General features: G+C 46.8%; 1 protein-coding gene across 1 annotated transcript; it reads left to right on the plus strand.

Annotated features, from left to right (window-relative positions):
- Nucleotides 1-170: 170 nt before the first annotated feature.
- On the plus strand, nt 171-21,567 carry SNRPD3 (small nuclear ribonucleoprotein D3 polypeptide). The gene is made up of 4 exons (XM_039462379.2): nt 171-812; nt 2,819-2,960; nt 16,974-17,166; nt 21,344-21,567. The coding sequence occupies exons 2-4, from the start codon at nt 2,835-2,837 to the stop codon at nt 21,403-21,405; spliced, it is 381 nt and encodes a 126-aa protein (XP_039318313.1). The 5' UTR covers nt 171-812; nt 2,819-2,834; the 3' UTR covers nt 21,406-21,567.
- The last annotated feature ends 1,856 nt before the right edge of the window (nt 21,568-23,423 follow it).

Below are 23,423 nucleotides of genomic sequence, written 5' to 3' on the forward strand. Positions count from 1 at the left end.
TCTGCGTCGGGTGGCCCCGCCCCCTCGCCCAATCCTGCGTAGACGCGCTGCCCACCAAGACACGGGCCCCGGAAGCCCCGCCCCTTCCCTTGAGCCCCCGCCCCGAAGCTCGTGCACTTAGTGAACAGATGCTTCCCCGAGGCTCGTCCCTTCAGCAAGCTCCGCCTCTGCCGTGTCCCGCTCTTTTGCAGCCTTAGGTGTGAGCGCCGGTCCCGCCCAATGCATTGCCGAAGCGCCAAACAGCTGTCTTCCAGCTGCCTTTAGGGATGATCCTGAGCCGGCCGCTGCCCTACTCTATACCTAATTTTATCCGTACGAGATACCTCGCCTCGCTCAGGCTGCCCCTTACCTGGCAGTGCCGAGATCAAAAAATTAAATTGTGAGGGAGAAGTCCTGGCTCTTGGCCCAACCTCCTGCTGCCCCGGGTCTGAGGGCCCAGGCTCCGAGTCTCCGCCTTGCCGTCCAGCCTGTCCTTGGTGTGGGGTGCTTGGAAGTGCGAGTACCCTCTCCGGCTCCTTGCCTGCCCAAGGATCGTTGTTTCCGGCGGCCCCCGGGCCCAGTTATCAGCCGTCTCTTCCGGTGCCGGAACTATCGTAGCGGTGCCCTAGTTTCCCAGCCGGCGGGCGCAGTGAAGAGGAAGCGGAGACGAGACCGCGCTCACCAGTGGGGAAAGGAAGGAGGTGGGCCCTGCGCGCAGCATTTTGGGAGCGAGTGGAATTCTGGGACCTGGGCCCGCCATTCGCTGAACTCACGCCTTCGCCGTAGACGCATTTGCTGCCGCACGGAAGAGAAGAAGGAGGAGGCCGGAGCCGGTGAGGCTGGGAACGGGCAAGGGGAGGTCGAGGTGCCTGTGAGGGGCCAGGGGCTGGAGAAAGACTCGCTGCATGGAACTCTCCAGGGCTCGGGGAGGGAAGAAAGCGGGAAGCTTGGGCCACCCAGACATCAGCGAGCGTCGCCTCCCTAGCGCCTAGAAGTAAGCTCATTAGCTTCAACGTGTATGCTTTCACTTTTTGTATCTCTCCAGGTCAGTGTTTTTCAAAGCTTTCAGGCAGTAATCTTGAAGTCATTTCTGGTTGAGTCATCCTTTCTCCAAATCCTGTGGGTGCTTTTTTCTTTTTCTTTTTTCCGTTTTTTTTTTTTTGGAGTGGAGACGGGGTTCCACCATGTCGCCCTGACTGGTCTTGAACTCCTGGGCTCAAGGGATCTACCGGCCTCGGCCTTCCAATGTGCTGGGATTACAGGTGTGAGCCACCACGCCCGGCCGGTCATTCTTTTAAAAGTTACTTGCATCTCTGCCTTCAGCCCCCTTTCAGGTAGTGGTCTCCTCATGGTTTCCACACTGTTGCAGAAGTTTTAACAAGTTTCTCTGCTTCTAAACCTTACATTCTATCCATTTTGTAAATAAATACTGCTACTTTTTCATTGCGTCATTCTTTACCTATGATCGTGCAGTGGTTCTCCACTATCTTCAGCATAAAATCTAGACTCCTAAAGCTGAAAGCAAGGGATCCTCACCAAAGGAACCTGTCTCTTCAACCTCATGTTCTCTTTTAAGTACACTTCCGTTCCAACTTTGAGTCATTGCGTATCTCAATAAAAAGTTCACTGCTCGATTCTTTTTTTTTTTTTTTTTTTTTTTTTTAAGACAGGGTTTCACCATGTTGGTCAGGCTGGTCTTGAACTCCCGACCTCAGGTGATCCGCCCGCCTTGGCCTCCAAAGTGCTTGGATTACAGGCCTGAACCACCACGCCCAGCTGCTTGATTCTTTTAATTAGGTCAAATCAGGCGATTTCCCTGATTTTCCTCCATGACAAGCATTTCCTGAATATAGCACATTGTCACTTTGATATTTTCTCATCCTTGATGGTAAAGTAAGTGAAGGGTAAAAGGGCTGAATTAAAAGTGCAGCCTCCTCTCCTAGATGTGCATGGGTCCTTTGGTCTGTATCTGCACCTTCCATAGGGGGGCCGCTAGCTACATATGGCCGTTGAGCACTTGGAATATGGCCACTGGGATTGAGACTGAGTTTTTTATCTTAATTTTATTTTGTTTTAAGTAAGTTTAATTTAAATAGCTACATGTGGACATGAGCTGTATTGGACAGCTCGGGCCTATATTATTTTCAAAATGTAGTTATGTACAGTTATGGGTTGACAATAACAATGCAACAAATAACATTCCAGCCCCCTCTCCCTGACACGAACGGTATTGGCTAATGGTCAGTTAGATGAAGATTAAGGGACATAGGGTAGCAGGGACATGTGGTCGATGGGAGATGCTCTCCTTTCATTTCTATTTTTACCTCTGTCCACCCCACCATTCCTTCTCACCCCACATCTTGCACATATTTGCCAGATAGTTTCCTCCAAGCCAAAAGCTAAGTTGTTTTTGTTTTGTTATGTTTTTTTGTAGAAAATGTGGCTTTGGGCTGGGCACAGTGGCTCATGTCTGTAATCCCAGCGCTTGGGAGACCAAGATGGGTGGATCATGAGACCAGGAGATTGAGACCATCCTAGCTAACGTGGTGAAACCCCATCTCTACTAAAAATACAAAAAAAAAATTAGCCTGACTTGATGGGGAAGGAGAATCGCTTGAACCCAGGAGGCAGAGGTTGTGGTGAGCCTAGATTGTGCCACTGCACTCCAGCCTTGGCGACAGAGCGAGACTCTGGCTCAAAAAAAAAAAAAAAAAAAAACCTCAGTTTTGGCATTTTTGCTAAGTTTTATGGAGGGCCAGGCCTTGAAGGAAGCATGGTGTGTGCCACATGCCTTCTCAGTCTCTGAAAGATGAACTGACTGTTGTCTCTCTCACTGTAGAACTCTTCCTGCCAAGATGTCTATTGGTGTGCCAATTAAAGTACTGCATGAGGCCGAGGGCCACATTGTGACATGCGAAACAAACACCGGCGAGGTATATCGTGGGAAGCTCATTGAAGCAGAGGACAACATGAACTGCCAGGTATCCTGCTTTGCACATGAGGCTATGTGGGAGGAATGGACCTGTGTCTCAGAGGAACAGAAAGATGTGGGGGTCTTTGAAAAAAAATTATTCTCATTCAGCAGTGATTTTCTTTCTTTCTTTCTTTCTTTTTTTTTGTTACTTTTTAAATTTTTCTTATTTTTATTTTTCTTATTTTTTTTTTATTTTTCAGCAGTGATTTTCTGAGCGCCTAATGCATGCCAGGCACTGTTATAGGCTCTGGGAATGTGGGCATGAACAAGGCACAGTCTTGAGGCAGGAAAGCCATTTGGAGGTTTGAAATATTTTACTTTGTCCTTTTTGTTTTTTCCATCCCCAGAGTTGGGGGCCTATTTGAGAGAAGTGCTACTTCAGTAGAATCCTTCAGATTCAGAGCCATTATCCATTTGCCTCCACTTGCCTTGTGGTTAGCAGAATCTTCTCACATACTGTATTTGTTTCCCTTTTCTCTTGGAGGGAGAATCTCATTTGATTATTGCAACTACCTTGTGAGGTAAGCGGGTTTGGTGATAGTCTTGACATCCATAAAATAGGGAGAATGTGATTAAAGGACTCATCACTCTGATGATAAATAATGGAGTAGTTTCCTGATATGGTGTCCTTCTTTTTTTTTTTTTTTTTTTGAGACGGAGTTTCGCTCTTGTTACCCAGGCTGGAGTGCAATGGCGTGATCTCGGCTCACTGCAACCTCCGCCTCCTGGGTTCAGGCAATTCTCCTGCCTCAGCCTCCTAAGTAGCTGGGATTACAGGCATGCACCACAATGCCCAGCTATTTTTTTTGTATTTTTAGTAGAGACGGGGTTTCACCATGTTGACCAAGATGGTCTCGATCTCTTGACCTCGTGATCCACCCGCCTCGGCCTCCCAAAGGGCTGGGATTACAGGCTTGAGCCACCGCGCCCGGCCTGATATGGTGTCCTTCTCATGGCACAACTTGGCCTTTTGCATAGTCATCTGAATTTTTAGAGTATTGTTTTTCAATTATATCTTCACACTTTCTTTGTTTAAACTGTTGGTTAAAAACTTGGGCTTGGGTGTCAGAGATGTGAGTTTGAATCCTAATTATATGACCTTAGATGTATTAACCACTCAGTTTTCTCATCTGTAAAAGGGGGTGATACTATTTTGGGTTCTTTGATGTGGAGGCCAAGACAGAAGTATGCACGGTATTTATTGGGAGAAATGACAATAAAGGATAAAGGAGCAAGGAAACAGTACTAGGTAGGGAAATTTTCAGTCTGTGATGCTGGTCTGGCTGGTGAAAAGAGACGAGAAAGGAAGGAGGATTGAGCAGGAAGAGCCTTAGACTACAGCATAGTTTTGAGGAAGTCTCAGCAAAGCAGCGATTGCTCATTGGAAGAGTCTAGCATGGGGCAGAAATGAGGGGACTCGTACCCCTGGTGTGTTCAGTCTATTGGCTGCCAGGCTGGGGAGAGAGTAGCCTCAGTAGATGGTGACTGTTGGCTGCCTGCACTCCTCATATCCTGTTCTCTTTTGAAAGGAGATCTGATTAGCACATCCCTGAGATTGCCACAGGAGTAATATCTACACCTCCAGGACTTTTAGAAAGATCAGATGAGTTACACGTGTGCAATACTAGCTCAGTGTCTCATATATTGTGAGTATTTAACATATGGTACCTACTGCTTTTTTCCAGATGAGAAGGTCAGAGAGCTAAAGCATCTTACACCACACAGTCAGGCATCCTAACCATCCATTGCTTTGCAGGGGTCATTTTTTTGTGTGTGTGTTGGTTTTTTTTTTTTTTGTTTTTTTTTTTTGTAGCTGTGAGCGTCTGTCATCTTCCTGCAAGGTTGATGAGCTTGGTCAGTTCCCTGGCATGCAGAGAAGTAGACCTCTGGTGACTCAGGTTTATCACATCACTGTTAAAAGATCAGTTTATTGACAGTAGATAGGTTTATCATCTATAAATAGATGGTTGGTAGATCCGTTCATCATCTCTCCTTAGATCCAGTCCGCTGGCTTAAGGCGTGCTCATCCTGAGGAGAGTGCAAGATTTGGGATAGTGAATCTTTTTTTTTTTTTTTTTTTTTTTTGAGACGGAGTTTCGCTCTTGTTACCCAGGCTGGAGTGCAATGGTGCGATCTCGGCTCACCGCAACCTCCGCCTCCTGGGCTCGGGCAGTTCTCCTGCCTCAGCCTCCTGAGTAGCTGGGATTACAGGCACGCGCCACCACGCCCAGCTAGTTTTTTGTATTTTTAGTAGAGACGGGGTTTCACCATGTTGACCAGGATGGTCTCGATCTCTCGACCTCGTGATCCACCTGCCTCCGCCTCCCAAAGTGCTGGGATTACAGGCTTGAGCCACCGCGCCCGGCCGGGATAGTGAATCTTAATGAGTTTTTCAACAAGCTGTATGTATCTGGACAACTTGCTGGGTTTCCAGGGCCTTTGACATCCCATCCATAACGTGCAGGTGTCTAACCAGATGACCTTGGTGGTCATTCAGAGATGCACGCAGTCAACGTGACACAAAGTGCACAGACCTTGGTGTCAGACAGACCTGGAATCCGCTTGTAGCCTGCCACCTACTGTGACTTAGGGTGCGCTTTGGACCTCCTTCGTCCTCTAGTCCCTCCTCTAAATCAGGGATAAAAATAGCTCATTGGCGGCAGGAGGAACCATAGTGCAGAGGATGCATGTCACGTGCCTGACCACAGGTGGGGGACAGCCACCTGCCTCCTTATATTTGTGTGCTAGTGCTGCCCTAACAGAGTTCCACAGACTGGGCAGCTTAAACAACACAAATTAATTTCTTTTTTTTTTTTTTTTTTTTTTTTTGAGACGGAGTTTCGCTCTTGTTACCCAGGCTGGAGTGCAATGGCGTGATCTTGGCTCACCGCAACCTCCGCCTCCTGGGTTCAGGCAATTCTCCTGCCTCAGCCTCCTGAGTAGCTGGGATTACAGGCACGTGCCACCATGCCCAGCTAATTTTTTTGTATTTTTAGTAGAGACGGGGTTTCACCATGTTGACCAGGATGGTCTTGATCTCTCGACCTCGTGATCCACCCGCCTCGGCCTCCCAAAGTGCTGGGGTTACAGGCTTGAGCCACCGCGCCCGGCCAACACAAATTTATTTCATCATCGTTCTGAAGGTTGGAAGTCTGAGATCAAGGTGTTGGCAAGACTGGTTTCTTCTGAGGAATATGAAGGAAGGATCTGGTCCAGGCCTTGCTTATAGATGATGGCTCTCTTCTCCCTGTGTCTTCACTTGGTCTTCCTTCTACAGTGTTTGTGTCCACATCTCTTCTTATAAGGATACCAGGCATATTGGATTAGGGCTCATTCTAATGACTTCATCTTAACACAATTATGTCTGTAAAGTTTTGAGTGTTTTTGTTTTTTGTTTTTTGTTGTGTTTTTTTGTTTGTTTGTTTGTTTTGAGATGGAGTTTTGCTCTTGCGGTCTAGCTGGATTTCGATGGAGCGATCTAGCTCACTGCAACCTCTGCCTCCTGGGTTCAAGCAATTCTGCCTCAGCCTCCCGAGTAACTGAGACTACAGGCGCCCACCACCACCACACCCAGCTAATTTTTGTATTTTTAGTAGAAATGGGGTTTTGCCATGTTGCCCAGGCTGGTCTCGAACTCCTGAGCTCAGGCATCTGCCCGCCTCAGCCTCCCAAAGTGCCAGGATTATAGGCATGAGCCACTGCACCCAGCCTTTTTTATTTATTTATTATTATTTTGTTTTTTGAGACTAAGTCTTGCTCTGTTGATCAGGCTTGGGTGCAGTGGTTTGATCATAGCTCATGGCAGCCTTGGACTTACGAGCTCAAGAGTTCCTTTCACCTCAGCCTTCTGAGTAGCCGGGACTACCAGTGTGCACCACCATACCTGGCTAATTTTTAAATTTTTTTGTAGAGGTGGAGTCTTGATGTCTTTTTCAGACCAGTATCAAACTTGTGGCTACAAGTGATCCTCCTGCTTTGGTGTCTCAAACTGCTGGAATTACAGGCATGAGCCACTACACCTGGCCTGTAAAGATTTTTTTGTCTCTAAATATGATCACATTCTGAGGTACTGGGTATTAGGACTTCAACGTGAGAAACGCAGTTTAATCCATTGTAGAGGCTTCACTGGGTCTACCAAAACCTAGGCACATTGAATAAGAGCCAGCAGATTGTGGTGTAGTTAAAGCGAGCAGTGGGTGAACACTGAGCACAGTTTAGTTTGTTCAGTGCATCTCAGGCTGCGAGGCTTATGGCTCCTGTGGTACACCATATGCTGTCTGTCCTTCCCAGACCCAATCATTCTGCCTTTTGGGAATGAGAACATCCTCTTAGCACTTTTTCTTGCTTGTTCAGTAACGTTTTCTGTTACAAAAGTGGGGTGGGAACAGGTGTGGTGGCTACCCCTATAGTTTCAACACTTTGAGAGGCTGAGGCAGGAGGATCACTTGAGCCCAGGAGTTCAAGACCAATCTGGGCAACATGGCAAGACCTTGTCTCAAAAAAAACATAAATTAGTTCGGTGTGGTGGCACATGCCTATAGTCCTAGCCATTCAGGTGGAGGGGAAGGCAGGAGGATTACTTGAGCCCAGGAGGTCAAGGCTGCAGTGAGCTATGATGGCGCCACTGCACTCCAGCCGGGTCTCACATGCACACACACAAAAGCACAGCACAAAGATTTGGAAAAGATGAGAGAGTCCCACCGAAACAACTTTTGGCTATTGGTATGGACTGTTTTCCCTGCATGTTTTTAGGGTTTTACCTTTTTTTTTTCTTCTTCTTCTTTTTTACTTGGGAGCATAGATTCAAGTTACCCTGAATATGCACTCCCTGTTTTGGAGTTTTATTATTTCTCTTTATTTATTATTATTGATTTATTTATTTATTTAGAGACGGAGTTTCACTCTTGTTACCCAGGCTGGAGTGCAATGGCACGATCTCGGCTCACCGCAACCTCCGCCTCCTGGGTTCAGGCAATTCTTCTGCCTCAGCCTCCTGAGTAGCTGGGATTACAGGCACGTGCCACCATGCCCAGCTAATTTTTTTTGTATTTTTAGTAGAGACGGGGTTTCACCATGTTGACCAGGATGGTCTCGATCTCTTGACCTCGTGATCCACCCGCCTCGGCCTCCCAAAGTGCTGGGCTTACAGGCTTGAGCCACCGCGCCCGGCCTATTTATTTTTTAAATAGAGGATCTCACTCTGTTGCCCAGGCTAGTCTTGCACTCCTGGACTTAAGTGATCATCCCACCTCAGCCTCCCAAAGTATTGGAATTACAGGCCTGAGCCACACCTTCTCTGTTTTGGGGTTTTAGTATTTACTTTTTATTCTGTCCCCTTTGAGAAATAGTTAGACCCTGTCTTTTCAAAAAAAACAAAAAAAGTTTAAAAATTAGCTGGATGTGATGGCTTATGCTTGTAGTCCCAGCTACTCCATAGGCTGAGGCAAAAGGATCATTTGAGCACACCTAGCAGTTCAGGCTGCAGTAAGCTCTGGTGGCAACACTGCACTCCAGCCTGGGTGACAAAGCAAGACCCTATCTCTAAAATTAAAACGATTCCATGACAGGATAAAAATAGATAAATAGATTCACGGTGCATGTAAGTTGGGGTAGAACATAAAATGAAGCCAAGTAGTCAGTATCCAGAAATGTAAACCTGAATCCCTGTATATATATAAAGGTATATTCCAGTGTAAGGTTAAGCAGGGAAGATAATCAGTTCCAAAATGCATAGTGTTCTTAAGTTAAAATAGCAATCAGGTGGATTTCCTGGCACCGATACAGGAGACACTATTAGATGATGTCCTCGACAACATCCCCATACAAAATATACCTTTATGGTCCCTTAGGTAGTTTTAAGGTACCCTGTTACCATAGCACTGTTTTTGACATTTGAAAATGTAAAATATGGCCAGGCATGTTGGCTCATGCCTGTAATCCTAGCACTTTGGGAGGCTGGGGCAGGAGGGTCACTGGAGCCCAAGAGTTCGAGACCAGCCTGGGCAACATAGACCCTGCCTCTCGTGTGTGTGTGTATTTTTTTTTTAGGAAGAAATATGTATATGTGAAACCTAGGCCGAGGTCCCTGAAGTGGTGCTTATTAGGTCAGAAGGTGTGCATCTCAGGTTCGGCTGGGAAGGCAGTGAGCTTTTGTTCTCCTTCTGGTTCCCACAGCTGCAAGCCAAGCATCCACTAGTGGTCAGTGCTGCAGGATACGGCATTAGCTCTGCATGATGGTGCCCTACTTCTGTTGCTGTGAGCATCTCCTAAGGGCCCAGTGTGGATGGGGTTGAGCAGGGCCCCCTATTGCTCTTCATGGGGTCCTTTTTAGCTGATTTTTGTTTGTAGCAGAGGTGGGACACACTGATCTCTTCCCATCTCAGGGATGGATGGCTTAAAGCTAGAGGTTCCCAAATGGGAAGTTTCTGTTCTTGGCTATTTGTACTCACCATTAGCCTGAAGCATCCGATACTCGGTGTCAAGGGGGAACTGAGGTTTTTTTTGTTTTGTTTTTTTGAGACGGAGTTTCGCTCTTGTTACCCAGGCTGGAGTGCAATGGCGAGATCTCGGCTCACCGCAACCTCCGCCTCCTGGGTTCAGGCAATTCTCCTGCCTCAGCCTCCTGAGTAGCTGGGATTACAGGCACACACACCACCATGCCCAGCTTATTTTTTGTATTTTTAGTAGAGACGGGGTTTCACCATGTTGACCAGGATGGTCTTGATCTCTTGACCTCGTGATCCACCCGCCTCGGCCTCCCAAAGTGCTGGGATTACAGGCTTGAACCACCGCACCCGGCCTGTTTGGTTTTGTTTTTTAGTCAAAATCAGAACAAATTAAGAAAGAATACTTGGCCGGGCGCGGTGGCTCAAGCCTGTAATCCCAGCACTTTGGGAGGCCGAGGCGGGTGGATCACGAGGTCGAGAGATCAAGACCATCCTGGTCAACATGGTGAAACCCCGTCTCTACTAAAAATACAAAACATTAGCTGGGCATGGTGGCGCTTGCCTGTAATCCCAGCTACTCAGGAGGCTGAGGCAGGAGAATTGCTTGAACCCAGGAGGCGGAGGTTGCGGTGAGCCGAGATCGCGCCATTGCACTCCAGCCTGGGTAACAAGAGCGAAACTCCGTCTCAAAAAAAAAAAAAAAAAAAAAAAAAAAAGAAAGAATACTTGTAGTCAGATATTTGGTCAGATATTAAAAGCCATTAAAGGAGCTTTAAGATAAGGAATGAGTAGGAATAAACACAAAATTTATCTTATAGACTAGACCGTATTTATGTAGTAAATGTAGAGGGTAGTTAATGGGTGTGGATTTTATCAGGAATCCCGTGTGAAAGGTTCCCAGAGGTTCCTTCATAGATTCTTAACAAAAAGTGTTCTAGCCTAGCTAGTTGTGAGCACTTAGGACACTTAGAATATCTCATAATTTTATTTTATGAAGGGAAGTTGTCGTATTTCATATACTCCAATTAAAAATAGAGCCATAAAATGGATAATTCACACAAGAAAAAGTACAGTCATGTATTGCCTGACAGTGTTGCCTGATATGTTCTGAGAGATGCATTGGGTGATTTTTGTCATCGAGTAAACTTCATAGATTGTACATTCATAAGCCTAGATGGTATAACTAGACTATAAGTTCTACAAACCCTGTACAGCATGTTGCCATACTGATTACTGTAGGTAACTGCAACACAATAGTGCATTTGTATATGTAAACAGAAAAGGTACTGTAAAAATACAGAATTGTAATCCTATGGGACCACTGTTGTATATGTAGTCTGTTGCTGACCAAAATACCATTATCCAGCAGATAAGCAAATAACAGTAAGAATGTCTAAACTTGAAAATTGGCAAAATAAAATTAATGCTACACAGGTTTCTTGCTACACTGCCAGTAGAAGTATAAATTCATATATCCTTTTTGGAAGTGCATTTAACATACACAAGAGTGGAAGACTTAATTTTAATTTAGAAACTAGGCCCAGCACACTGGCTCACATGTGTAATCCCAGCACTTAGAGACTGAGGTGGGAGGACCACTTGAGTCCAAGAGTTCGAGACCAATCTGGGTGAATGAGGCCCTGTCTCTGCAAAAAATTAGCTGGGTGTGATGGCATGTGCCTGTAGTTCCAACTACTCAGGAGACTGAGGTGGGAGGATCACTTGAGACCAGGAGGTGAAGGCTGCAGTGAGCTGTGATCATGCCACTGCGTTTATCCTGGGTCTTGGCAACAGAGCAAGACCCTGTCTTTTTTTTTTTTTGAGACGGAGTTTCACTCTTGTTACCCAGGCTGGAGTGCAATGGCGCAATCTCGGCTCACCGCAACCTCCGCCTCCTGGGTTCAGGCAATTCTCCTGCCTCAGCCTCCTGAGTAGCTGGGATTACAGGCACGCGCCACCATGCCCAGCTAATTTTTTGCACTTTTAGTAGAGACGGGGTTTCACCATGTTGACCAGGATGGTCTCGATCTCTCGACCTCGTGATCCACCCGCCTCGGCCTCCCAAAGTGCTGGGATTATAGGCTTGAGCCACCGCGCCCGGCAAGACCCTGTCTTAAAAAAACAATAATTCTACTTTTAGGAACCAATTCAAAATTGTGGGCAAATGTTTACGTACAAAGGTATTCATTGCAGTGCTGCCTTTTCTTTTTTTTTTTTTTTTTTTTTTTTTTTTTTTTTTTTGCTTGTCATTTGTTTACGAGACTGCCTCTGTCACCCAGGCTAGAGTTCAGTGGCATGATCATAGCTCACTGCAGCCTCAAACTCCTAGGCTCAAGCAATCCTCACCGTTCAGCCCACCAGTTAGGACTACATATGCACACCACCTTGCCTGCCTCTGCAGTGCTGTTTTTAATAATGAAAACCAATGTTTTTAATACTAGAGTTGAATAAACTATGGTTAAAAAATTGGGGTGCATTACAAAGAGTATTATTAATCTAAAATTACGTGGATGAATATCTAATGTCTGTCAAAATGCTGCTGGCATAAGTGTGAGAAAAATAACAAAACTCCAAGGTATGTCCCCAATTTTGTAAAAATGGAACTAAATTATAAATGATACAAGCAAATACAGAGAGTAATAGTCGTACCCATTTCACTATATTCTATTTTTTTTTTTTTTTTTTTTTTTTTTTTTTTTTGAGACAGAGTTTCGCTCTTGTTACCCAGGCTGGAGTGCAATGGCGCGATCTCGGCTCACCGCAACCTCCACCTCCTGGGTTCAGGCAATTCTCCTGACTCAGCCTCCTGAGTAGCTGGGATTACAGGCACGCGCCACCATGCCCAGCTAATTTTTTGTATTTTTAGTAGAGACGGGGTTTCACCATGTTGACCAGGATGGTCTCGATCTCTTGACCTCGTGATCCACCCGCCTCGGCCTCCCAAAGTGCTGGGATTACAGGCTTGAGCCACCGCGCCCGGCCAATCCATTTCACTATATTCTAAGTGACCTGTTAGAAGTTTTAGTGGGAGAAATTAGTGTGGAGTTCTGCACAAGCAGACATTGTGCTTTTGGGGCTTTGACGTGACCACTCAATCGCTGATGGGACTGTTCGAAATCTATTTTCTTGGCTGTGGCAGAACAGCCATCTTTGGAAAAAATGGTCTCTTGTGGAAGATGGTATTGTGTCACTGTATAAAAATTAGAACCCAAAAGAAACTCTTGGCTGGGTGCAGTGGCTCGCGCCTGTAATCCCAGCACTTTGGGAGGCGGAAGCAGGCAGATCACAAGGTCAGGAGTTTAAGATGAGCCTGGCCAATACGGTGAAACCCCGTCTCTACTAAAAATACAGAAATTAGCTGGGCATGGTGGCCCTTGCCTATAATCCCAGCTACTCAGGAGGCTGAGGCAAGAGAATTGCTTGAACTGGGACCCGGGAGGTGGAGGTTACAGTGAGCCAAGATCATGCCGCTGCACTCCAGCCTGGGCTACAGAGTGAGACTCTGTCTCAAAAAACAAAGCAGGAAAAAAAAAAAGAAACTCTCACATGATTGGGCCAGAAAGTTGCCCATAACTATTGCTAGGAAAGTTTTTGAAACCCCTGAATTCAATGTAGTTGAATTTCTTTAGCTATCTAGCCTTCTATGTTGAAGGAATACCATTTTTTTTTTTAAACTATTGTATGCTTTTTTTCCCTGAACTGTTTGTGAGTGGATGAATGCATCAGTTGGTATTCATATAATAGCAGTGGCAACCAAGTGTCTCTGCCTTTGTGTATGTGTGAAATTGTCCTAAAGAGTTTGTGCATTTCTGGTGTATTGACAGACCTGAGACACCCCAATGCACCTTCACAGTCCTGGAGCTAACTTTTTCTGTCTCGGCCCCAGATATCTGAGAAACTCCTACCACTTTGACTATACTACAAAGATTCTCTCCCTCTCCCCCAGGATGTCATTTCAGTCGGGTACCTGGTTTATACCATCCGTGTTTCATTGTGGCTGTTGAGGAAAGTTGATTAAACTGGGTGTTCCTGCCTGGCTTTGATTAAAATCTGGTTCACTCAATAGTTGCTGCCTTTGGTGTGTGATCCAAACACAGCTCAGGCTTATTAGCAAGCTCTAGCAGGCATGTGTGCAGTAAGACTGCGGTTTTGTCTACAGCGAGCGATTCTCATCAGCCAGTGCTGCAGGGAAAGTGAGAGCAATAGTGAGCCCGATTCTTAGGACTGAAATAGGAGTCAAATGGTACTGGAGTCTCCTGCTTCAGCTGGGACATAGTTCATTTATGGAAATGCCTAGATTAAGTCTTGTTGTAACAGCTTCTGACAGGGAAGGAGTGAGATGTGCCCCTATGGTGCTGGAGGGAGTGTGGCTTAGTAATGGCATAGCTCCTAAAACACATTTTAAGTGTCAATCAGCTTTAGCATTTACTGAATGTGTTAGGCAATAGAGACAGCATTTAGGCATACTTTTCCTTGTTGGCTTTTTTTTTTTTTTTTTTTTTTCTTTTAAACGACAGAGTTTTACTCTGTTGCCCAGGCTGGAGTACAGTGTCATAATCATAGCTCACTGCAGCCTTGAACTCCTAGGCTCCAGCCATCCTCCCACCTCAGCCTCCCAAGTTGCTGCGACCACAGGCATGCACCACCACACTAAGCTAATTTTTTTGACTTTTTGTAGGCATGGGATCTTGCTGCCTTTCCCAGGCTGGTCTCAAACCCCTGACCTCAAGCAGTCCTCGCACCTTGGCCTCCCAAAGTGCTAGGATTACAGGCATGAAGCACTGCTCCTGACCTAATTTGCTTTTTAACAGTTTCAGGAAGTGTGATCAGATGAAGTGATTAAGAATGTGAGTTTAGAGTTAGACAGAACTGGGTTCAAACTCCAGCCAGGCTATGTAAGAGTGATGTGATCTCAAGCAGGAAAATAGAGAGAAGGGCTTGGGTTTCTGGGGACCTATCTGCCTCTGAATGTCTATGCCACTTCATCTCTCTACCTTGTAGGATTTTGTGGGGTAACATGAGCTGCTGTGGGGAAATCACCTGGGCCAGCACTTGATATCTAATAAGTGCTCAGTAAATGTTGGCTTTGTTCGCTTGTATTTTCCTCAACTTTGTAGGTGAGGGAACTGAGGCTGGGAGAAGCCTGGAAGTATACCTGGAGTTACACGTCTGACAGATGGCAGAGCTGGGTCTCACCTGTAGGTTTTCAGGCCTATTGTGTCTTCTACAGAGTCGAGTGTGGCACAGCCCCCCAAACCGCGCCCCCCCCTTTTTTTTGAGACAGAGTCTTGCTCTGTTGTCCTGTCTGGAGTGTAGTGGTGTGATCTTTGCTCACTGCAACCTCCGCCTCCCCAGTTCAAGTGATTCTCCTGCCTCAGCCTCCCCAGTAGCTGGGACTACAGGCGCCTGCCACCTTTCCTGGCTGATTTTCGTTTTTTTGTAGAGATGGAGTTTCACCATGTTGACCAGGCTGGTCTCAACCTCAGGTGATGCCCCTGCCTTGGCCTCCCAAAGTGCTGATATCATAGGCGTGAGCCACCACACCCAGCCCCAAAACACATTTTAACTGTCAGTCAGATTCGGGTGAGCCTGAGTTGTATCTGGTTTCTCTCTTGGGTAGTCTAACCATACCTGGCATTCGTTTGTGGCACTAGAGGTTATGGTATTCTTTTTTTTTTTTTTTTTTTTTTTGAGACGGAGTTTCGCTCTTGTTACCCAGGCTGGAGTGCAATGGCGCGATCTCGGCTCACCGCAACCTCCGCCTCCTGGGTTCAGGCAATTCTCCTGCCTCAGCCTCCTGAGTAGCTGGGATTACAGGCACGCACCACCCCGCCCAGCTAGTTTTTTGTATTTTTAGTAGAGACGGGGTTTCACCATGTTGACCAGGATGGTCTCGATCTCTCGACCTCGTGATCCACCCGCCTCGGCCTCCCAAAGTGCTGGGATTACAGGTTTGAGCCACCGCGCCCGGCGAGGTTATGGTATTCTTCAGGGGAAGTAAAGGATTGGACTTGGGAACTGGATGAAAATTTGGTAAGGAGCTGGGATTGGGGAGCCTGGAGCAGAAGATTTATGGAAAACTGGAGCCCTGTTGTCCTGAAGGTAAAACAGTGATAGTGGGTGGAAGCTCTAGAAACCATTCCTCTAGAAACTGCTTATATGCAGCAGGGTGGCCCCAGAGCATAGTTTTGTTTGCTTTTTGAGAGGATCTTGCTCTGTGGCCCAGGCTGGAATGCAGTGGCGCTATCACAGCTCCCTGCAACCTCGACCACCCAGACCCAAGTGATCCGCCCACCTCAGCCTCCCGAGTAGCTGAACTACAGGCACGTGCCACCACACCCAGCTAATTTTTATAGAGACAAGGTCTCACTGTGTGGCCCAGGCTGGTCTCAAACTCCTGGACTCAAGTGATCCTCCCACCATGACCCTCTCAAAGTGTTGATATTATAGACATGAGCCACCACACCCAGCCCATAGTTGTTCTTTTCTCACTGAGTGTTCAAGCAGAGGCTGGGTGGCCAGTTAGCACTTGAGGAAAAGAATGAGTGAGTATAAGATGGCAACTAGCCAGACAAATCTGGGGAGACAAGCACATCTCTCAACAATATGGGCTGACCCATTGTGAATAAATTAAGAGTCCTCTTGCTTCAGAAGGTTCATGCAGTAAAAGCTGCTTTTTCTGTAAATGTGGTGCTTGTTGAGGTTGATGCTGGCAGATTGGTGTCACCCTCCCATGCTAAGCTGGTCTCAACTCCAGGCTCCCCATTTGTCCAGCCTGCAGTCTATCCATGTTGACACGTTTATCTTTCCTAAGTGCTGCCTTAACCCTGTTGATCTTTCCTCTGTCAACAAACTTGAGTGACCCCTTATCTGAAATAACAGCCTTGTCCAGGGTCATTATTTGACTGCTCTGGTCCTCGAATGCTGTAGGCTTCTGCCCAAGTGCCTGCTTGTAATTTCAGGCCCTCTGTATAGGCCCTGTGGTACCTGTACACGCTGGGTGTCCTCCATATCTCAGTCCCTAGTCACTCAAGCTAGAGGGTTCTGTCTCACCTTCTAGAGTATGCACTCTGGAGGATCAGAACCGCATCTGGTATACACTCATGACCTTCGTGGTGCCTTTGAAATCTGACTGCCAGGCAATGCAGGGGAAGACGCAGTTTGGACTAGCAGTTTGAAGCTGTTTCAGTTAGGGTCTAGCACCTTCAAGAGCTCTTCACATGTTTCCTCAGCAGGCAGTACAGCACAGCTAAGGCTCTGAAGCTAGACCAGCTGGTTTAGATCTGGAGTTCCCTGCATTCCAGCTGTTTGACCTTGGATTACTGCTTTGGTTTTTTTAACCCATAAAAATGGGAACACTCGTACCCACACTGGAGGTGTTGTGAGGACTATTTAGGTAAAGTGCTCAGTGCAGTCCCTGGTGTGCACAGTTAGTACTGACCACTGCTGAGTAATTCACCAGCTTTGTCACAATGTTAGTCTGCTTTTCAGGACTTAACCCTCGCAACAGTCAAGGCCCTCACCACCACTGGTGCTGTTGACCGTTAACTGATTAGCTGGTGATTTCCTTCCAGATGTCCAACATCACAGTCACATACAGAGATGGCCGCGTGGCACAGCTGGAGCAGGTATACATCCGTGGCAGCAAAATTCGCTTTCTGATTTTGCCTGACATGCTGAAGAATGCACCCATGTTAAAGAGCATGAAAAATAAAAACCAAGGCTCGGGGGCTGGCCGAGGAAAAGCTGCTATTCTCAAGGCCCAAGGTAGGTGTTCTTCATGCACAGGTTTTAAAATACAGGTTTGTCTTGTGTCTTATAGAAAGGGGTCTTGTTACTGCCTGGGGATGAAGTGGGCTTGACCCTGCTCTCTCCACACCCACTGCCACCCCTTCCCCTTGCAGCGTGGAGAGATCCTGTGAGGCCATGAGGCCTTGCCTGGCCTTCTCTGTCTTGCTGCATCTGATCATCAACTCTTTCACTGAAGACAGGAATACTGTCTTAATAATTGTCTTAAGAAGACAGTATTTGTGTTTTCAGTGAAAGAGTTGATAAATCTATAATAAATTTCTAGGAGGCCCTTTTTTTTATTTTAGTTTAATTTTTTTTTTTTTGAGACAGAGTTTCGCTCTTGTTACCCAGGCTGGAGTGCAATGGCGCGATCTCGGATCACCGCAACCTCCGCCTCCTGGGCTCAGGCAATTCTCCTGCCTCAGCCTCCTGAGTAGCTGGGATTACAGGCACGAGCCACCATGCCCAGCTAATTTTTTGTATTTTTAGTAGAGACGGGGTTTCACCATGTTGACCAGGATGGTCTCGATCTCTCGACCTCGTGATCCACCCGCCTCGGCCTCCCAAAGTGCTAGGATTACAGGCTTGAGCCACCACGCCCGGCTATTTTAATTTTTTATATTTTTTTGAGACAGAGTCTTGCTTTGTCACCCAAGCTGGCGTGTAGTAGCTTGGTCTCAGCCCACTGCAACCTCTGCCTCCCAGGTTCAAGCAGTTCTCCTGCCTCAGCCTTCCAAGTAGCTAAGATCATAGGCATGCACTCCCATGCCCAGCTAATTTTTTATTTTTAATTTAATTTCGTTTGTGTGTGTATTTTTAGTAGAGATGGGGTTTCATTGTGTTGGTCAGGCTGGTCTTGAACTCCTGACCTCAAGTGATCCACCTGCCTCGGCTTCCCAAAGTGCTGGGATTACCAGCGTGAGCCACCGTGCCTGGAGAGGCCCTTCTTTTTTACAGGTTCTGTGCAAGAGTCTGGGATGGCTTGCCCTTGTCTATCTTGCTGAGCAGTCACAGCACGGAGTGGATGAGCTGACCCATGACGCGTGAGGGCAGCATTTCCTAGGGAGACTGGGTAATGTGGATAGACACTGAGCATGCACTTAGGGAGATCTGACAGTGGACTTCCATTTTCAGAAATAAAGCCTTCCTTTAATACATTCCAAAAGTGGGACTGTCTTTTTCCCAGTCCCCTAGTGTCTGGCCTTGCTTCTTGGTTAGCTTAATTTGGTTTTATATTTCAGTTCCTGAGAAGTTCTGCCATGTGGATTAGATAACAAAGTATTTGCGGCCCTTAGAAACTGTCGTAGTGTTGGCTGAAAAAAAAAAGGCGGGGGGGGGGGTTTGCAGGCAGGGAAGGCACTGGATTCTCCATTGGTATCTTTAGCTGCTCTGTATGTTTTATATAGGAAAAAAAGTCAAACTGTGTTTTTCCTCTGCTCTCACAACACAGCAATCAACAAAGAAGACTTGTGTGACCAAGCAAGCAGTCAGTTCTGCAGTAGACACCAGCTGGGTGTTTTTCAGATCTGACATTATCTATCTAGAGATAGCCTGAGAAACCACTGGTTAAGAGCCTGGTCCCACAAGACTACCCCTCCATTCCCCACTATTCATAAGCATGGGCCTCCAGAACGTCTGGATGTCTTCAAATCAGGGTTCTCACATCTCCCTCCTTAGGTTCAGTGAATTCGCTGGAGTAGGAATCACATACTTAAGTTTACTGATTTACAACAAAGGATTTTTTCTTTTTTCTTTTTTTTTTTTTTTTTTTTTTGGTTTTTTTTGAGACGGAGGTATTTTTTGCTCTTGTTGCCCAGGCTGGAGTGCTATGGCGTGATCTTGGCTCACTGCAACCTCCGTCTCCCAGGTTCAAGTGATTCTTCTGCCTCAGCCTCCAAGTAGCTGGGATTACAGGCATGCACCACCACGCCAGGCTGTTTTTTTTGTGGTTTTTTTTGGTATTATTCTTAGAGACAGGGTTTCTCCATGTTGGTCGGGCTGGTTTCGAATTCAAACAGCCACACGAAGAGATGCATGCATAGGGTAAAATCTGGAAGGGTCTCAAGCACGAGAGCTTCTGTCCGCATGGAGTTCCCTCCCAGCACATGGATGAGTTCTTGTTCACCTTCCTGTCAGGCTCTGCGTGGTCAGCCGTCCCAAAGCTCCCCTAACCCTGTCCTCTTGGGCCTTTTTATAGAGACTTCATTGGGTAGACATGATAGAAGGATGGACAACCATGTGGAAATGCAATTAGACAAAAGGGTGTGATCTAATACTAATAGACAGGGTGAGGAAACCCCGAAAGGCCAGTCCAGATTCTTTTTGGCCTCTCTGCAGCATTTCTTCCTCCAGGGCATAGGGCAGGACCTTTCTCTGGAGTGAGGTCTTGTGACCCACAATCATATTTAGGGTCCTGCCTTGGGCAGGTAGAAGGAGGGCAGGAGAAGTTTCGAGAGAGATTCTGTTTCCTGAGTCCTGCTTCTGAGGCCTAAAGTGCCCCAATGTTATAACAAAATACTATAACAAGGTCTACAGGAGTTATGAGCCAGGAACCATGGATGAAAGCTCAAGTTTAAAGATGTAATAGTGTGTAATCCTTTGAAATGCCCTACACCCCCCAAAAAAAACTAATCAGAGAATCTCCTTGCCCCTCCCAGACAAGAGGCAGCTGTGAGAAGATAGAACCAGAAGCTCTGCACCTTTTGTCCTGGGGAAGGAAGAGTTTTCAGAAATTCTGGCTTTATGGCCAGGGCTAGAACTACTGCTCTTACTGCTTCCTCAGGGAAGGGCCACCCTCATTGTCACCATCTTCTCTAGCAAAAGATACACCTTGTGGGTGTGCACTGCAAGGCCCTTGGCAGTGAGTGTACCCAGGCCCGCTGACTTCTGCCTGAGCCATCTGTGCCTCCCAGCCCTTTGCTGTGGTCCTGTCAGCTGGGGGGTGAGCTCTCTTCTCTTCTCTTGCTCTTTGGGACAACTCCAAGGTCTGTATGAGCAGAGAGATGAGGCTCCAGTTAGTAGCCATCAGAATATTTCATCTGTCCTTCAAAGCCTGTCCTATCCTAGAACCCCTGGGTTACAGAGGAGAACAGCAGTTTTATCATACTGTTTATATGAAGAGTGTTTTGTTTTTGCTACCATGAAATAGGGTTTTTTTTTGAGACGGAGTCTTCATCACTCAGGCCAGAGTGTGGTGGCTCAATCTCAGCTGACTGCAACCTCCTCCGCCTCCCAGGTTCAAGTGGTTTCTCTTGCCTTGGCCTCCCGGTAGCTGGGATCACAGGCACACACCACCACGTGCAGCTAATTTTTGTTTTCAGTAGAGATGGTGTTTAGCCATGTTGGGCAGGCTGATCTTGAACTGCTGACCTCAAGTGATTCGCTCGCCTCTGAAAGTGATGGGATTACAGGCATGAGCCACTGCACTCAGCCTGAAATTATTCTTTCTCAGAAAATAAAAACCACAAAAAATAATATTACCCTTCACCCAGTTATAATAGATGTTAACACTTAACTACGTTTGTTTCAGAATTGAAAAAATGAATTTACTACATCTATAATGTTTTCTTAGCTCACCCGAGGCCAGCCCCCGGAATTTGTCTTTTCCATAGCTCTCAGACCTTCTTTGCCCTCAGTGTGCTACCAGCCTCTTGCAGAGAGCACTATAGGTCTGGAAGGCAAATCGTGGTACTAGCTCCTGCTCTGATGCCAGTCCCCAGCCCCTGCCCGAGTCTCCATCCCCTCTGTGAAATGCAGTGGCCGTTGGCCAGGCACGGTGGCTCACAGCTGTCATCCTAGCATTTTGGGAGGCTGAGGCAGGCGGATCATATGAGGTCAGGAGTTCAAGACCAGTCTGACCAACATGGTGAAACGTAAGAGGCTGAGACACAAGAATCGCCTGAACCCGGGAGGTGAAGGTTGCAGTGAGCCAAGATTGCGCCACTGCACTCCACCCTCGACTACAGAATGAGGCTGCGTCTCAAAAAAACAAAACCAAAAAAAAGTGGGGGAAATGCGATGGCTAGGGTGGTGTTGGACCAGGAAACCCTTCAGAACCCTTCTAACTGGTGTCCTAGGGCCCTGGCTACTCTGTGCTTTGAGCATTCACTGACCACACTGACCTGGCCTCATATTTTCTCTTCTTCCCTTTCAGTGGCTGCAAGAGGAAGAGGACGTGGAATGGGACGTGGGAACATCTTCCAGAAGCGAAGATAATTTTCTCCGTTGAACAGAACTTTGCCCTTTTCTCTTTTTAGGTTATCCGAGTTCATTGGAGTAGGTGCTTGTGTATATGTTCTAGGTATTCTTTTGACATCTTTCTTTTTAGATCAGGGGAAATGTTAAGCTAAATAAATCTGGGAGGGGGGTTTTGTTCTATTTTGTTTGTTTGTTTTCCTTTGAGAAAATAAGTACTTTGTGTTCATTTGGAGTTTGCTTTGGCTAAATTTTGACACCCTGGGGGGTGTCCTGGGAGAATGCCAGTACTTTGAAATATCGTAGTTATTGATAAGAGTTGAAGCCGCTTTTCCTGGCCAGTTGCTGGTTAAGCCCCAGAAAAGTTCACCTTGGAGAAGCTCTGAGAACACACAGATTGTGTTTCATTCATCTTCAGACACAGGCACTTAGTGTGGCACTTTGTTCAGTTAACATTTGTGGAATTGTCATCAGCTCAGCTTTAACAACACAGGTGACACTGGCCATTCAGGGGCTGGGCGTGGTTGCTCAGGCCTGTAATCTCAGTACTTTGGGAGGCCAAGGCAGGTGGATCACGAGATCAGGAGTTTGAGACCAGCCTGGCCAATATGGTAGAACCCCATCTCTACTGAAAATACAAAAAGTATCTGGGCATGGTGGCATGCACATGTAATCCCAGCTACTCAGGAGGCTGAGGCAGGAGAATCGCTTGAACCCAGGAGGCGGAGGTTGCAGTGAGCCAAAATCACACCACTGCACTCTAGCCTGGGAGACAAAGCGAGACCCTGTCTCAACAACAAAAACAATAACAAAAGTAATTCAGGGAATTCTAGTAGCCAACTTCCTTGGCTCCTATACTGGCTACACAAGCAGTTTTGTGGTGATTTGGGAAAACAGATTCCTGTGAGCTTATCAGAACATCTCAGCATTGATTGGTACATCCACATAGTTTTTAGTGTAGAACAGGTAACCAGCAGCTGGGCACAGTGGCTTGGTTCCAACATTCTGGGAGGCTGAGGTAGAGGATTGTTTGAGGTCAGGAGTTCAAAACCAGCCTGCAAGACATAGTGAGACCCTGTCTCTAACAAAAAATTTAAAGAATAACTGGGTATGGTGGTGCACACCTGTGGTCCTCACTACTTGAGAGGCTGAGGTGGGAGGATCACTTGAGCCTGGGAGTTTGAGGCCATAGTGAGCTATGACCTTGCCACTGTACTCCAGCCTGCACAAAAGAGCAAGACTTTGTCTTGAGTTTCTAATAAGCTATTTTTGGCTGGGCATGGTGGCTCATGTCTATAATCCAAGCACTTTGGCAGCCAAGGCGGGCAGATCACCTGAGGTCAGGGGTTCAAGACCAGCCTGACCAACATGGTGAAACCCCGTCTTAAAAATATATATATATGCCGGGCGCGGTGGCTCATGCCTGTAATCCCAGCACTTTGGGAGGCCGAGGCGGGTGGATCACGAGGTCAAGAGATCGAGACCATCCTGGTCAACATGGTGAAACCCCGTCTCTACTAAAAATACAAAAAATTAGCTGGGCATGGTGGTGCATGCCTGTAATCCCAGCTACTCAGGAGGCTGAGGCAGGAGAATTGCCTGAACCCAGGAGGCGGAGGTTGCGGTGAGCCGAGATCACACCATTGCACTCCAGCCTGGGTAACAAGAGTGAAACTCCGTCTCAAAACAAAACAAAACTATACATATATATATATATATATATATTTTTTTTTTTTTCTTTATTTTTGAGACAGAGTCTCGCTCTGTTGCCCAAGCTGGAGTGCAGTGGTGTGATCTCAGCTCGCTGCAGTCTCTGCCTCCCGGGTTCAAGCAGTTCTGCTTCAGCCTCCTGAGTAGCTGGGAATACAGGCACACACCACCACGCCGAATTTTTGTATTCATCTTACTGGAGATGCAGTTTCACCATGCTGACCAGTCTTGAGTTCCTCACCTCAACTGATCCACTTGCTTCAGCCTCCCAGAGTGCTCAGGCTTGGATTACAAGGGTAAGCCACTGTGCCGGAAAATTTGTTTTTTTT

This window comes from Saimiri boliviensis, chromosome 21 (assembly GCF_048565385.1).
Source record: "Saimiri boliviensis isolate mSaiBol1 chromosome 21, mSaiBol1.pri, whole genome shotgun sequence".
Taxonomy (NCBI): domain Eukaryota; kingdom Metazoa; phylum Chordata; class Mammalia; order Primates; family Cebidae; genus Saimiri; species Saimiri boliviensis.